Below are 13,956 nucleotides of genomic sequence, written 5' to 3' on the forward strand. Positions count from 1 at the left end.
GTTTGTGGAAGGCACTGGGACATTTTGCATGTTAAAGGTGGTGGTTGTTCAGAAATTATGGTGCTTTTTTTAAAATGAGAATTTGTCCTTAAAGTTGATATCACAAAAATGCGCAGTAGGGTGGGTGGAGAGTGACAATGCTAGTCTTTCTAATCTTTCAGTTCAGAACCTTTCTTGGAAGTTCTTCACACAGCTGGAATGGGCTGCCAGCAAGAGTGGTTGAGACTCAAACATTAGATTCATTTAACGAAAGAAAATCTAGATGCAGTAATAGGTAGATGGACTGTTATTCTAGGGGATATCAAATGGGATGAAGAGCTATTTTGTGAAGCGTTATCAGCTTTTCCATTGCAGAGATTGAAATTACCAACCTATCTGGTGCAGGGAGGAGTGTAATTTGCAAGTAAAAATTAGGTGTATTCTTAGTTTAATTACTATTCTGTGCAATCACCCAACAGCGCTCTCAAAATTTGCATTACCACGGAACTGATTAATTCATTAAATTAGTCTCAGTTCATTTAACAGTGAACATAAATTCAGAATGCAAAACTCCTGTGATTCATTGTAAGTTAGGCAAATATATCTGAGAGGCCACAAGAATGGATGATATGAGTTTTCAAATTCCCACTTCACAGCTGAATGTTACATTCTGCTACTTGGATTAAAGCACATTTTTGTACCACTGTTGTTACCCTGCACTTGCACTGTAGCTGATTTTAATACAATGTTGACACAAAATACAAAATGAAAAAAAAGAACCTCAGCACTGATCTCCCTCATTGGTTCTTTTAAATGATATTGTTCTGTGAATTTGATCCTTTAAGGATTTGTGGTGTTATTACTTATGTGTTTTCTTGCAAGTCCTGAATGGTCAAACTGCCGTGTCATATTTGATCATACCAGATTACAGTATCTGGTAAACCATTGGGGAATCAGCACAGGCCAGGAATTGGTGCTGTTGAGCAGGAGTACAACACATACCAGGGATCAATGCCTTTACTATCAGGGAATTGGGACAGACCAGAGATCGGTGATCTGAATTTGTCGGCCTTGCTTTGTGGAGTGCTTTAGTGTTTGGTGAAGTTGTTGATTCAGTACAGTTTTGCACCAATACGGCTGGCAGTTGTGTAGATAATGTAACATTTTATTCTAACATTAACGTACTGAGTGCAGTAGTCTTTAATCCATTGTTATAAGGCATCTGGTATAAGGGGGAAGGTAATGATCAGGGCATGTCTCCAGTCTCTGCTATGCTTCTGTAGCTTGAATTTCCTCAGTTTCTGTTCATGTGTACATTTTGGCTGCTCTTTGGACCAGCGTGGAGATATTTCTATCTCCCCTTTTTTTCTCTTGAGCCCTTCTCTCCTGTCTGATCTGCTTTCTGTTGCCCAGTCATACAGCCTCCATTTCTCGCCTCTTGAGTAATTTACCCCTGCCAATCTTCACCCCAGCCTATCACTACTCTGCCTTTGTACACTTCTGCCACCGTTCCAGGCTTGAATCTCCTTTGAATAAGGCATAAGGTGTAGCTGCGGACTATCTCAGCATTCTCTGAAGGGTCCATCGAGGCAGCTGTTGCTGCCTCTTTACAAACACCCAGAACACCCATGGGGGGTAAGCTTGCCAATCACCTTGCCATTTCACTCACCCCACCTGTCACTATGTTTAGGGATACTGTCCCGCTCTGCATTTCCTTCCAGAGTGTCTGAACTTGCTATCTGCAACTTTATTGATGATTGTGTTAAAATCCTGGCTTATACTGAAACTTGTGTCTCAGACGGTAACCCCTTGCCCCTTATCAGTGCTTCCCCTGGCTACTGTCTTGGGCTGAATTAGAGTGTTTGCTACCTCAGTGTCTTATTTGACCCCAAGCTGAACTTCCCACCATATATCCTCCTTTTAATAGAAGCTGTCTACTTGCACCTTCACCACATCATCCCTCTTCACTCTGCCTCTTGTCACCTCCAGATTTGATTATTCCATGCTGTTCTGGTTGGCCTGCAATGCTGCACCCTCTGTAAACTTCAGTTCATTTCATAATCTGTCCTGCTCGTCCATCACCCCTATACCCGACTCCAATGCCTCATTTAAAATTCTCATGTATAAATCTCTGATCTTGTTCCTGTATCTCTGTAATCTCCTTCAACCCTACAATCACCACCGCCAACTCTCTCTTCCTTTGTCTCTGTGGCTTCGTGCATCCCACTCCCATGTTCCTTGCCTTTGGTGACCATGCCATTCAGCCTCTTGGGCCCAATGCTCTAAAATTCCCTCACTAAATCTTTCTGCCTCTACACCTCCCTCTCTTTAAGACTCTCCTCAAGGCCCACGTCCTCAACCAAGAATTTGGTCACCCTTCCTAATATCCCCATCATTGGCTCAGCATTCATGTTTTTCGGTGCGTCTCTGTGTGGTGAGAAGTGCTATATAAATGCAAGTTCTTCTTGTAGTGGTGTGGTTGCAGTTTGATGAATTGTAGACTGATGTGTAACTCTGTGCATAAATCATCAAATTGCATTTCTTTGCCTTAATTTACCTCTTAGTAACCATAGAAGTACAAATCTGATGACACCTGGAAATAGCATTAAATAGAATACAGTCTATAGGGGATGACCCAATGGGAAATGTATTGCTTTTGGACTCTGTTGGTTGACTAACTGCATAGTGCAGATATATTTACAGTCAACTGTCAAGTATTTCTTCCTTTGTTTACAGAAAGCTTGGTTTGGACTAAGCCAGCAACCAAGGGTTCAACACCACTCCCTCGGAGTTTGCACTCTGCTACTATTATTGGGAATAAGTAAGTGCTCTGCTGCTATCTGAGGCTTCTCCCAAAAAGTCAGTAATGAAAAAGAAAGCATGTGGTGAGAGAGAACCATTCACTGTGCATGACCCCTTAGCAGGGTCATGAGTGGGTATCATTTTGTCATGTACAAGAGTTTAATCAGAATGATTAATTGCTCGATTGTAAATCAATGGTGGGGGTGGGAGAGAAATTATTAAAAATATGCATTGGTCCATCTTTAGTGGGAAATTTACTGTGGGGGTAAGTATTGTGAATGGTAAGCACTCTTAAGTGGATTTTAAAACACTTTTACAAATACATAATCACATATATAGTAGTTAAATCCTGAAGAGGACTCCTTTCCCATTCTCAGCCTCCAGAAATGATTTGCTTCCAAGCGGTAAATTCTTGGTAGAGATGGGAAAAGGATGAATAAAAAAGTAATCTGAGCGCACTGGCTACACCAGTGCAAGTTTGTCACTGCTGGAAAAAACACCAGACCTACTGATTATAACCATGTGCATTTTGAATATTTGTAAAATTGTTTTCGAATATACTCATCTCAGGAGTACATCCTTATCACTACACTAAAGGTTCATGCTAGTAGTGAAGCACTGCTGAACATTTCATATTACTCTGAAGCAGGTTTGAGATTGCAGCACATGAAAACATGAGGTATAACTGCAGCCTAAATGATTGGAATTGGGTGTGAGGACACTTCCAGGTGGTGGTCTTGCACAGCTTCACTTTTGCATCATTTGTAGCATAACCTTGTAAAGCACTCAGGGAGGCTTTAGGGCATTCAGCACTAAATCATACTCTTATCTAAAAAGTATTCATTATATAGTGAACCTTTGATAGACCTGCTGATCCCACATTATTTTAAAGTTGATTTTTTAACTAACATCACTAAATTTGAACTGTAAAAGGCACTTAATTTTCTACCTGTTATTTTACACCTGATTATATTATGTTCATACATTTTTGTTTATTGAATTGTAATAATCACTGTTTAGCATCTCATCTGTTATGTGACACATTTCCAACTTAGGTGCCAGAATTCTCTTATCAATGGTCTTTTTAGTTTCCATAAACTATTATCTGTATTTGTCACTTTGATAATTATGTATTCATTTAAATCTTTTTATTAATTAGGTCAATTGTCCAAACTGTCCTGTCCCGCGCACCTATTTCTGAATGAGTATATATTTTTTAGACATATATTTTTGCAATGTAAGTAGCTGAACACTCCAAATTTCCCATGTGTTTGGATAATTGACATTCTGTTGTATTTAAGCAGCATGAGCCATTACTGAATGTGTTTTTCTTGTTAAGTCTGATATATCTGTTTTAAATACAAATGCACAGTTTTGTTGTAAATGGTTTTCAGCACAACCTGTTTATTTTTTGTCTGTATTTATTTTCCTTTAGAATGTTTGTCTTTGGTGGCTGGGTACCACTTGTGATGGATGATGTGAAAGTTGCCACTCATGAAAAGGAATGGAAGTGCACAAATACACTTGCTTACTTACATTTAGGTCAGTCTCTTGAGTTTCCTACTTAAGTGACTAATGGGTATGAAATCAAACCACAGTTACCCCTCCTGCTAACTCCAACCATTGTTTACAGATTGTAGTACAAAATAATATGTTTTCCTTTTCCTTTTTTTGTGCAGTTATAAATTTTGTCCATAAGGTGTGAGCTGTGGCTCAGTCAGTAACAGACTGGACTCTTGAGTTGGAAGGTTGTAGGTTCAAGTCTTGCTCCAGAGACTTGAGCACAAAATCTAGGCTGACACTGCAGTGCAGTACTGAGGGAGCCCTGCTCTGTCGGCGGTGCTGCCTTTCAGATGAGACGTTAAATCAAGGCCTTGTATAAATAAGTGTATGAATGATCTACTGTACTTTGTTCAATATTTAAATGTTCTCAAGTTTTATTTTAGTGAAGAGAGTTATCCAAGCTAGAAAGCAGCCTAGAATTTAGTGATTTGGAATTTCCCAACAGATGATTTCCATCTCCCATTTCTGCCAGAATTATTGAGCAATTTATTCCAGAAGCAATTTTACATTCAACAATTTAAATCATTTGCATGCTTATTCCAAATTCAAGAAATGGCGTGAATGTCTTTGAGATGATTTTTCATAGTTGTACTTGAGCTATTTGTTATCATCTGATAGAGAAAAGTTAATTTTGATCTTCTACATTTGTATTGATTGTGCTCAATTATTTTGACTGATTCTTGGCATGGGAGATTTTTATTCAATCTAACCGCTGTAGACTTCTATAAAGATGTTGCAGATATATGGCAGAAATTAATTGAGTATTGGCACTATATTGCCAGTCTCTAGAAATTCTACCTGATCATTAATGCATTAAATCTATCCGCATGCATATTTCACTCTAAGCAGCACATTTGGAGTGTAGCCCAGTTGCTTATGCTTGCATCAAGACACAGGCAGGGCATTTACTTTTCATACTTTAAGGTGGTTTAATACTTTTATAAACCACCTAGTCACGAAGTGCATTGTCATTTTGTACCAATTTATTCTTTTAAAATGAAAGGTTTTAATGATTTATTTCCTGTTTTGTCAGTTTCAGGCTGCTCAGTCTTCATGCATGTCACCATAGAGCCTTTTACTGTGTAGTTAAAATAGAGCTTATTTTTGGAGCAGTGATTTACAGATCATGAACCATTGCTGACAGTATAATTCACTCATGGGGCTAGTCTGTTACCTGGTTGCCATTACTAGGTAATTTTTCATAAACTGCCTAGTCCACAAAGTGTATCCACAAATAGTATACAGTAACACAGTGTTATTGTATAGTTCAGATATAATCTGGTTTAATTCAAGGAAAAAACATGGTGTACTTTTTGTTTTAAACTTACATTGAATGTTTCATTTGTTGAAAATGTAGATGTTATCCATAAGGTGTGAGCTGTGGCTCAGTCAGTGGCAGACTGGACTCTTGAGTCAGAAGGTTGTAGGTTCAAGTCTTGCTCCAGAGACTTGAGCACAAAATCTAGGCTGACACTGCAGTGCAGTACTGAGGGAGCCCTGCTCTGTCGGCGGTGCTGCCTTTCAGATGAGACGTTAAATCAAGGCCTTGTATAAATAAGTGTATGAATGATCTACTGTACTTTGTTCAATATTTAAATGTTCTCAAGTTTTATTTTAGTGAAGAGAGTTATCCAAGCTAGAAAGCAGCCTAGAATTTAGTGATTTGGAATTTCCCAACAGATGATTTTCATCTCCCATTTCTGCCAGAATTATTGAGCAATTTATTCCAGAAGCAGTTTTACAATATTTTCTGAGGTAAATGGTGACAGTAGGTCATGTAAAAACAATTTCAACAACTCCAACATGATTGTGTTTAATTTGTAGCTGTGTTTCGGTAATATTAAAGTGTATGTCAGAATTTCAAAATATTGCTTTGTGTGTAGTTTGTATAAGTGATATGTTTTTTAAAAATTGCTCTGGCAAAATAAATTAAGTTAGTGGTGTATTTCTGATAGATGGCAATATCTGGACACCTGTCGTCTCGGACACATTGGAGGACAATGTACCAAGGGCCAGGGCTGGCCACTGTGCTGTTGCCATTCACACTCGCCTTTATATTTGGAGTGGCAGAGATGGCTACCGGAAGGCTTGGAACAATCAAGTCTGCTGCAAAGATCTTTGGTATTTGGAAACTGGTGGGTGTTGCATAGTCCTTAAAACTAAACTTGGCTAAAGAATCTTTTGGGGGTTAAAATTCGTTTAAAATTGCTCTAAAGTAATTTGTGAGAATAGGGCAAGGGGATGTGGGTTCAAACAGCAAAGGGAAAACTGAGGACTAATATCAGGGAATTTTACACACACAAGGTGATGAACACATGTGGAACAGACTCCCTGAATGAGAATTTCGAGGCAAAAGTCCTGTAATCATTTAAGAAAGATTGGGTGCTGCATGGGGGGAGCCGTAGGGTACCTCTGGATGAATGAATGACCTTTCTCATCTGTAACTGCTTTGTGTATATCCATATCTCTTTCAGCTGCTTAGTTTTTTATTTTGAAAGGAGGGGTGCATTGTTTTTCTATGACCATAAATGTATAAACAGCAGAGGCTGGAATTTAACATGGCATGTTTTAAAAGCTATTGGTAGAATCAGAAAATTGTATGAGTTGGAATCTAGATCAGAAAGAAAAGAAGGGGTTTATAGCGCACCTGTGTCAGTCTACTCCTAATCAGTTTGGTATAAAGTTGCCATTAGAATAATGGAAGTCAGCAGTTTAACTTGCACATTTTCTTCAGTAGTGATTCTTGGGGATAGAGACTTAAGAAAAGTGGGTCTAGGCAGAGGGATGTCAGAAGAGAAATTTTAGAATACAATTTTCCCAAATATAACTTAAACAGAATTTCTTTTATCTTTAGAAAAGCCCCCTGCACCTTCCCGTGTGCAGTTGGTCAGAGCCAGCACAAATTCGCTTGAAGTGTGTTGGGGTGCTGTTCCAACAGCAGATGCCTACCTCCTTCAGCTGCAAAAGTATGATATGCCGCCATCAACTACCACCACGACCGCCATGGCAACTCCATCATTGAGCAACACCTCACTGCCACAGAAGACTCCATGCAGCCCTATTTCTCCTACGCCTGCTTCTCCTGCCACACCACTGCATTCACCACTCCCTGTTTCTAAAGTAGCTTCTCCCACTAGTGCGCTAGTTCCTGGAATGACAAGTAAGCCGCAGTATTTTTAAGAATTTTAAGTGTCATCATTTGAAACCATTGCCTTCCTGTGTTTTGTGTGCCAATTGTACAAGAGAATATTTGTAAAGGCTAATATTAACAAACATTGGAAAGCTATTAATTATAACCTCTTAATGTTTCTCCTCTGGAACAAGGTATATTTTAGTGTGGTTTGAAAGCTTTTTTTTTAAAGAAGTATTGGACTATTATTTTGGAGTAATTTCCCTGTTTTAAGTTATACCCAGGTTTCATATTTTTTAGCTGAACAGCTAAAGGCAGGTGACCTTCCCTTTACCAGCATAGCTCTGTACCCAACCTCTGTGAAGTGCACATTCACTGCTTGATTTAACTTGTTTGTCTTTCTCTAATGTCTTCACCCCTCCTCCTGCCCCACCATTAGTTTACAACCTCTGACTGGTTATTTTAGCTAATTTGGGGAATTGTGGACATGAATCTCTGTTCGTGGCACATGGGATTAATGCACCAGTAATTGCTCCAGTGTCTTTACCTACTGTCATCACTATTAGTAAAACTTGATGGGACTCAATTGTATTGAGCTGGTCTGCATATCAGTATCTGTAATTGAGATTAATCTGATTTTATTTAAGCAAAAATCTGCATTTTGAATTGGAGGATTTTAGCTATATCACAGTCATTCTAAAGCTTTTCTAGTGTATGTTGGACTATGCAAAGGGTTGCTTCTTATTTGCTTGAGACTATATATTTATGTTTCATAAGTGAACTAAGAAAGGGAATAATTTATTGATTTTTTGTCAGTAAGTTCTTGAGGGTGACCCTACGGAGGTCCTTAAGATTTTGAAAAGTTTTGATAGAGTGGAGAAAATGTATCCACTTGCAGGACAGACCAGAACTAAGGGCCAAAAATATAAGAGTCATTGATATATACAGTAGGAAAATGAGGAGAAACTTCTTTAGCCAGTGTGTAGTTAGAATGTGGAACTCGCTACCACAAGGGATAGTTGAGGTGAATAGCAAAGATGCATTTTACGGGGAAGCTAGATAAAAGCACATTAAGAAATTCATAGAAGGATATCTTAATAGAGTTGATAAAGTAAGCTAGGAGGAGGCTCGTGTGTACCCCAGACACTAGCATGGGCCACTTGGGCCAAATGGCCTGTTTCTGTGCTGTAAGTAATATCTAATACTATGTATTAATTTCTCAAAACACTAGTACTGTAGATCAGGGTCCTCAATCTTCTGAGGCTCCTCTTCTGTGATATAAAAATTTCATGGACTCCCTGTGACACAACCTTCAGCATCCCCAGAATGTTTCTTGAATATACCTCTGTATATGTGGGATCTTAAAAGCATAATAATCCCTCCCCAAGAAAGGTTACACACGGGATCTTTACAGATGGCAATCAAAAAGGAAATCTACATTGTGGAAGGGGGATAAAGTTATAAATGATGAAATGGAGACACCTGTGAATCCCATGCATTGAGTGAGTTACTCATGTTTATTTAAACATGTGACTTACTGTAGATGCCACTAACAAACACCAGTTCATGTATTGAGAAGGGCTGCAATCTGCCTCACATCTTGCTTATAAACCTGATGCCCACCATTGGTTCAAACTGCTCATTCTCTGCTGCGAGCACGGCCCAATCACCTGTGGATCAAAGCCTCAAATACTGGGCACCGAGAAGCATGCCGTCCTCCTGTCCCAATCGTAAGCATAGCGCCCAACTGTTTCGCACAGGCTGTGCTGAGGTCCAGCTCACTTGTCTTACTGGCTCCTTCAAGGGCTGTTGTCTGACTCCAGCGTCACTAACATGCATGCCATGGACATGCTGCAAAAACGGACAAATATCAGCAGTGCTGGGGAAGGTGGCTGAAAGAAGGCAAAAACAAAAATAGGTGAACAGTTATATTTTACCAGCAGTGGCGCCAAAAGTGGTGGACAGGTTGCTGTTTGAGGATGTTGAAAGTAGCAGTGTGATGATACGGTTGAGCATGTTTTGGATTAGTCTTGGTGAACCCCTTGAAACCATTTTGCAGACCCCAGGTTGAGAACCTCTGCTGTAGATACTACATGGGCTGTGGGAAGTAACTCTGTGTCTCTTTTTTGTTGGAGTTGAGAGTACACCGTAATGTTAATGAAACTTTCATTATGAAGATATTAGGCCACCTATATTTATCATCCAATTCTTTACACAGATGCGAATTAGGAGCAGGCCACTCGGCCCTTCGAGCCTGCTCCGCCATTCAGTAAGCTCATGGCTGAACTGATTACTCCACATTTTCACCTACCCCTGATAACCTTCCACCCCCTTGCTTATCAAGAATTTATCTACCTCTGCCTTAAAAAATATTGAAAGACTCGGCTTCCACCGCCTTTTGAGGAAGAGAATTCCAAAGACTCACGACCCTCTGAGAGAAGAAATTTCTCCTCATCTCTGTCTTAACTGGGCGACCCCTTATGTTTAAACAGTGACTCCTAGTTCTAGAATTTCCCACAAGGGGAAAACATCCTTTCCACATCCGCCCTGTCAAGTCACCTCTCTTCTAAATTCCAGTGGATACAAGCCTAGCCTGTCCAGTCTTTCCTTGTAAGACAGCCTGCCCATTCCAGGTATTCGTCTAGTCAACCTCTGTACTGCCTCCAACGCATTTACATCCTTCCTTAAATAAGGAGACCAATACTGTACACAGTACTCCAGATGTGGTCTCACCAATGCCCTGTATAGCTGAAGCATAACCTCCCTACTTTTGTATTCAATTCCCCTTGTGATAAACGATAACATTAGCTTTCCTAATTATGTGCTGTACCTGAATACTAACCTTTTGCGATTCATGCACGAGGACACCCAGATCCCTCTGCATCTCAGAGCTCTGCAATCTCTCACCATTTAGATAATATGCTTCTTTGTTATTCTTCCTGCCAAAGTTGACAATTTCACACTTTACCACATTATAGTCCATTTGCCAGGACTTTGCCCACTCACTTAACCTATCTTTATCCCTTTGTAGCCCCCTTATGTCCTCTTTACAAGTTACTTTCCTACCTATCTTTGTGTCATCAGCAAATTTAGCAACCATACCTTCGGTCCCTTCATCTAAGTCATTTATATAAATTGTAAAAAGTTGAGGCCCCAGCACAGGTCCCTGTGGCACACCACTCGTTACATCTTGCTAACTGGAAAATGACCCAGATCATCTGTTCGAATTTAAAGGCTGCAAAATGCCCTGTATCTTATTTGAATTATTAAATTTGAACTACTGGATCATTCAGTCTTTTTCTGAGCAAAAAATTGCTTTCAAATTAACAGTGGTGCACAATTTAAAATTGTGTTTGATTATTCAATTTGACCTGTTTTTAATTAATTTTTTTATGCATTATGTGAATTAGAGTACTCTAAAAGAATGAAGATTATTCCAATTGCATGCAAGACCTCTCCAACCTGCGAGCATGTTTTCTGTAATTTTGCTATTACAAAATTCCTAACTGAGAAATGTACTCTAGAACTTTAAATGGTGATTCAGTTTTTTTAAGTTTGTATATTTCTATTTTGTATTCTGTAAAGGTGCTATGACTGCCATGCAAGTCTCTGCTGCTCAGGTGTCTGGGATGTCTTCGGCAGCAGCCCAGCTTGTTACAGTCTCCCAACAAGCTGTACAGACAGTTAAAGCTGCAGTTTCTTCCTTACCTGCTGGAATCCGTCTAGTTGTCCCAGCTCAAAGCACCACGAACACTGTTCCCTCTGTAGTAACTGTGAGTATTTTTTTTTTCTTTCCCTCTTATTCACCAGTTGAACTATCAGTTCATTTTAATCACAAGGCACAAAGTACTTTGCGAAGAAAATGTAAATGTAATATATAGTGGAGCAATAACATTCTGTTACAGATAACTTTTATAGTGGTAGTAAATTAGAAATGGGGTGTGGGGGGGCGTGGGTGTATTTGTGGGGAAGCGAGAAGGCCAATTAGATAGAGGTTTGACCTCCGAAAAAGGAAGAAGTTTATTACCCTGCGCTTCTAACTAATAAATGATTGCCTAGTTATTGAAGGGAGGAATAAGCTGCAAAAATGTACTATTATGAAAGCTTGACTTAAAGAAAACAGAAGGTCTACAATCAAGTGCGTGAGCAATTTCTTTAAGTGCATGATCCTTTTTAAATTTTTTTACGTGGTAATTTCAACTGGATGACTTGATTTTGACCTGCTTGGGTTGTTGCGAGGCCACGCAGCTTAGAGGGAACATTGTCTACAATAGCACTGTTCCACTATTTGGCAGCGTTCATGGAGTCTGGAGCATAATTCTGATATTTAACTGCTAACCCAGCCCATTTGTTTGAGACCACAACTTGTTGGAAAAGTGGTCTAAATAGGTACAATGTGTGGTTAGTTAGAATTGGAATTTTCGCTAGACTAGTATATATCCTGTAGCCTTGTTTATAGTAAATCAGATGAGATGCTATTTTATAATGAGCACGATAACCTGTAATGCTGCTTAGGTGCAGTATTTGGCTTGCCACTTTGATACCATGAATTCTAATTGCTGCAAACAACCGAATCTGAGGTCAGTGCAAGAAAGGGAGAGATTCAGAGACAAAAGTACTTTCATTTTGGGAGTTGTGATAGAGGAGATAGTCCCATCATATGTGTTTAAACCCCAGTTCTTGCAGGCAGTATCGGGAATTGGGGAACAAATTAATTGGCGGGACTTGGAAGACAGTTCCAGTATGAATTTTCTTTCAAACTATTTATTTGAAGATAAACTCCCACTTGATTTTTGACCACTCTGTTGGGAGGTACCTTGTCTCTCTTTAGTACCATTCCACAGCAATGTGGCACCATTTAGAACTCAGCTGAATTGGAGACCAGACATTCACTTATTCATGTATGTGGCTCTATTCATTGGTGTGCCATTGTGGTGCACCACAATGTAAAATTTTCTAACATGGAAAACTGATATTCATTGATGACGAAGAGGGTCAGCAAATTGCATGCGACTGTCATTGAATATTCTGGATTCACTCAGTGTATCCTTGGGTCCCTGGAGTACTCATGCTACCCTCTGGTTTTTGCTCACACCCACTGGTCCTAATGTCACTTTAGCCAATTTCAGGTGGGAAGCATAGGAACAGGAGTAGGCCATTCAGCCCCTTGAGTTTGTTCTGCCATTCACCCAGCTCGTGACTGATCCGTATCTTAACTCCATTTGCTGAACTTGGATCCTTATCCCTAGATAAGGGGAAAAAATTCAAGGGTTATGAGGAAAAAGCAGTGGAATAGAACTAATTGGATAGCTCTACCAAAGAGCTGGCACAAGAATGATAGGATGAGTGGCCTCCTTTTGTGCTGTATCATTCTATGATTCAATGGGAACTGTATTGCTCTGTTCATATCGATCAGCAGAGCTCTCCAGAATGTTAACACACAACAGAAAGACAGCAGACAAGCGAGAATATATCCCGCCATGCTCAAAAGTTGAGGATGGGAGAAGAAGCCGTGAATAGAGATGGCAATGATCCGATTGCAACCAAGTGAGGCAGTCATATAGAGCTGGACAGCACAGGATCGAGAGTATTGTGAGATTGACAGTCAGAAGCTGCCTAGAGGTCAAGGAGAATGAGGATAGATGATGGTAACAGTCACCATACAGTGCAGTTTTGGTGCTTGGTGGGGGAGGGGGGTTGTGATGGGGATGTGCAGAAAACTGATTGGAGGGATTTAAGCAGACTATCACAAGAGATGGACACAGTTTTGGGAGACAAAAACACATCAAAGGATCTTGGTGAGGAAAGGTGTTTAGAGATGGGATGATGGCTTGAAAGGACCGAGGGATCATAGGTGGGAGAGCAATGTGTGTTGGTAGTAGTGGGACAGTCTGAAAGACAAGGGAAGTATTTGCAGTGATACCTAAAATGGGAGGTATGAAGGGAAGTTGAATATTTCTTGGGAGTGAGGTTGAGAGAGCAAGAAGATAGGCCATCCTGTTCTACGTATTGGTGTGGAAATGTAGATTGAATAATAGAGGATGTTTCTTTTTTTCCCATCTATCAGGAAAATCCTCGCTCCTTTTTCCACTTTGTTGCCTATGAATAAAATCCTCTGATCTGAATGTTGCTGGGGTTTTTTCACCAGCGGGGGCAGGATTTATTTCATGCTGCAGTGCTTTCTAAGTATGTTTAAGAATAGCTAGATTATGTTTTTATGAAGAAGTAATTGCTTGAAAAGAACATAGAATGGCGGATATTCTCTAATCTTTTTAAGTGAATGAACAAAAATATTCTCTTGAATTTTAACATGTGGCTACAAGTTAGAATTTAGCCACAGTGATCTCTTTCAGGATGAATTGCATGTGGGAGGAATCGTTACCTCACTGATGAAAAATTAAATCATTGCTAGCTGATTTTCTCAATACCATGGAATTTGGAGTCCTCGAGAGGATATTGTGTTTTGAAGTAAATCATTAAAA

The 13,956-nt window shown here is 39.7% G+C and overlaps 1 protein-coding gene across 3 annotated transcripts in view; it reads left to right on the forward strand.

Moving 5' to 3' along the window:
- Window positions 1–13,956, forward strand: part of LOC137379464 (host cell factor 1-like) — an 89,219-nt gene that overhangs the window by 18,740 nt on the left and 56,523 nt on the right. For all 3 annotated transcript variants that reach the window (XM_068050318.1, XM_068050320.1, XM_068050319.1), the window contains exons 5-9: window positions 2,716–2,800; window positions 4,217–4,323; window positions 6,300–6,479; window positions 7,199–7,504; window positions 11,060–11,247. In XM_068050318.1, coding sequence (XP_067906419.1) covers window positions 2,716–2,800; window positions 4,217–4,323; window positions 6,300–6,479; window positions 7,199–7,504; window positions 11,060–11,247 — 866 coding nt within the window. The remainder of the gene's footprint in view (window positions 1–2,715; window positions 2,801–4,216; window positions 4,324–6,299; window positions 6,480–7,198; window positions 7,505–11,059; window positions 11,248–13,956) is intronic.

The sequence above is a fragment of the Heterodontus francisci genome, chromosome 18, assembly GCF_036365525.1.
Source record: "Heterodontus francisci isolate sHetFra1 chromosome 18, sHetFra1.hap1, whole genome shotgun sequence".
In the NCBI taxonomy this organism is placed as follows: Eukaryota; Metazoa; Chordata; class Chondrichthyes; order Heterodontiformes; family Heterodontidae; genus Heterodontus; species Heterodontus francisci.